Source organism: Amblyomma mixtum, chromosome 3 (genome assembly GCF_055824585.1).
Source record: "Amblyomma mixtum isolate Tamu chromosome 3, ASM5582458v1, whole genome shotgun sequence".
NCBI lineage: Eukaryota > Metazoa > Arthropoda > Arachnida > Ixodida > Ixodidae > Amblyomma > Amblyomma mixtum.
In genome coordinates, this window is record NC_143014.1 from 58561585 (window position 1) to 58563824 (window position 2240).

The window sequence follows — 2240 nt, forward strand, 5'->3', positions numbered from 1 at the left end:
ACTACTTACGGAATTGATTGAAAACTTTATTTAATTAATGGCAATTACCGGAGCCTTGGATGGTCCGCCTATTCCGGCTGTTCATTGGCCTGTGCCGCAGCGTGGGCCCTGCGAAGCAGTCCTCGTTGCTGTTCGGTGTCCTCGCTGTGCAGAATGGCCTCCTGCTGCTCCATATTGGGATTCGGAAGTCTGTCTATAGCAGGATTGAATTTGCGTTTCTTCTATAGTTCGGTCTGAATACATGCTGCAGCGCATGATGCTTTTCATATCGTTCTCCTTACATTCTAAAACAACGTTTATTCACCGGATGCTTTTTTTTTTCAGGTACAAACACACTAATGCCCTTGTATTCTTTTTCTTGCCAGAGGCATGCAAACAAGAAGCAAACAGCTAATCAGTCGTTGATTGCTTTCTCAAAGTCATCTTTCCGGATCCCCCTTCTCCACATATTTTAGCTCTCAACAGTCATATAAACATTAATCCTTGTCTCTTTGGCGTTTTTGAGCGCTGTAAACAGGAATCTCTAATGAGTACTGCCATGAGGAAAACCGCAGTTTTTAGGGCAACACTCGCGCGGATACACACTCACGCACACGCACCCGTTCCTGCAAATATTACATCCATAAGTTCAACACCACTGCTCATCTGCCGTTTCTTTTGGCGAATCCGTGTCCGTGGATCGACCGGTACACTTCGACGGCCGCACTGCCGCCAGGGTAAGGCACGTGCACGTGACTGTACGAGTCGACGTGCGCGTCGTCGTCGTAATGGCCGTGCGGATCGTAGACCTGGTAGCTCTCCGCGCTCGAGGCCAGCTGGCTCTTGAGCTTCTTGAGCAGGCTGCAGTTCTTGAGCATCTTGATCTTGCGGAACTTGCGCTGCTTCTTGGACAGGCGCTCGATGACGTACGTGGGCCGGATGACCTCCCTAATGACCTGCACCTGCCGGGGCGGCTCGTGGAAGGGCGTAACCGTGGCGAGCGGCTGCACCAGCGCGGTGGGCACTGGGGCGGGCAGTACGGCCGGCGGCGGTGGCGGCGGGGCCTCCTGCACCAGCTTGGTGTGCTGATGCACCACGTGTACCACCCTGGGCGGTGCTTCGTCCAGCTTGGTCGGCACCACGGCGTGGTGCACCAGCCTGGGCTGCAGAGGCACGGCGGCTAGCGCTGGCCTCGGCTCCTGCACCACGAACAGCGGCTGCACGGCCGGCGGCGGCGGAGGCGGTGGGGGCGGCGCAGGGAGGGCCGCGGGGGCGGGCGCGTGCACCAGCACCGACCGCGGAGGTGCCGCAGCCACCACGCCGGACACGACTAAGGGGTGATGGTGGTGGTGCGTTACTTCGGGATGGTGGTGCGTGACTACAGGATGGTGGTGCGTGACTACAGGATGGTGGTGCGTGACTACGGGTTGATGGTGCGTGACTACGGGATGATGGTGGTGCGCGAACACGGGAGGAGGCGCCAGCCTGGTAGGGACCAGCACAGGAGGCGGCGCCACCAGTCGCGGCTGCAGCAGCGGCTGCACCAGCGGCTGCACCAGCACCTGAGTCGGTGGTGGCGCCGGCCTGGGCGCTGTTTGTATCACCACCGTCGAGTGGATGGGCGGCGGCGGCGGCGGCGGCAGAGGCCGCGGTTGCACAAACAGGGGCTGCACCAGCGGCCTCGGGCCCACCAGAGGCGCGGGCAGTACCAAAGGCCTGTGCGCTATCGTGGTGTGATAGATGGCCGGCACTGCGTTCACGGTCGGCTGCAGGTGCTTCAGGTAGTGCAGCTTGTGGCAGGTAGCCCCGGCCACTAGCAGAGCCACCACCAGGTTTGCAAACGCGCCCTGCGAACGAAGAGACATTGCGTGAGCAGCAGTCGGCGGTCGCGCGAGGTCAAGCAGTGGCCAGAGGCAGGCGTCGACACGGAGTCTAATCTCGAGTTGGCGTATAGGGGCGCAAGGCTGTGTCGTCACATGCCGACAGAAGCCGAGCTGTCCTATACAAAACATTTAGGATCGGCTCCCTTGAAAGCTCGCATACTTGTCCATGACAGAACTGCGACTGACAGAAAAGTATGGGCTGCTCCTAATTATTTCAATTTTTTTAGAATTGCAGTTTTAAATCAATCCCGCCGATGAGTGAGACGTCCCGAGGTGCCGCCGCTCCACGGTCGAGCTGCCCTTTCCTGCCAGAGCGCTTCGCCAAAGCCCCATGGTGAATTACGTATATTCTTCCGTGAGAACCAGACAAACTAACTC

General features: G+C 58.5%; 1 protein-coding gene across 1 annotated transcript; it reads right to left on the reverse strand.

The window, feature by feature from the left end:
* Positions 1-641: 641 nt before the first annotated feature.
* On the reverse strand, positions 642-1844 carry LOC149350315 (uncharacterized). The gene is made up of 2 exons (XM_089575520.1): positions 1444-1844; positions 642-1338 (listed from the first exon to the last, which is right to left on the reverse strand). Exons 1-2 carry the CDS (start codon positions 1842-1844, stop codon positions 642-644), a joined length of 1098 nt encoding a protein of 365 aa, XP_089431646.1.
* Positions 1845-2240: the final 396 nt, after the last annotated feature.

Coding starts and splice junctions, on each gene's coding strand:
- LOC149350315 (XM_089575520.1), bottom strand. CDS start 1,844: ATGTCTCTTCGTTCGCAGGGCGCGTTTGCAAACCTGGTGGTGGCTCTG. Junction 1,339..1,443: donor CTGGCGCCTCCTCCCGTGTT/CGCGCACCACCA, acceptor CCACCATCCCGA/AGTAACGCACCACCACCATC.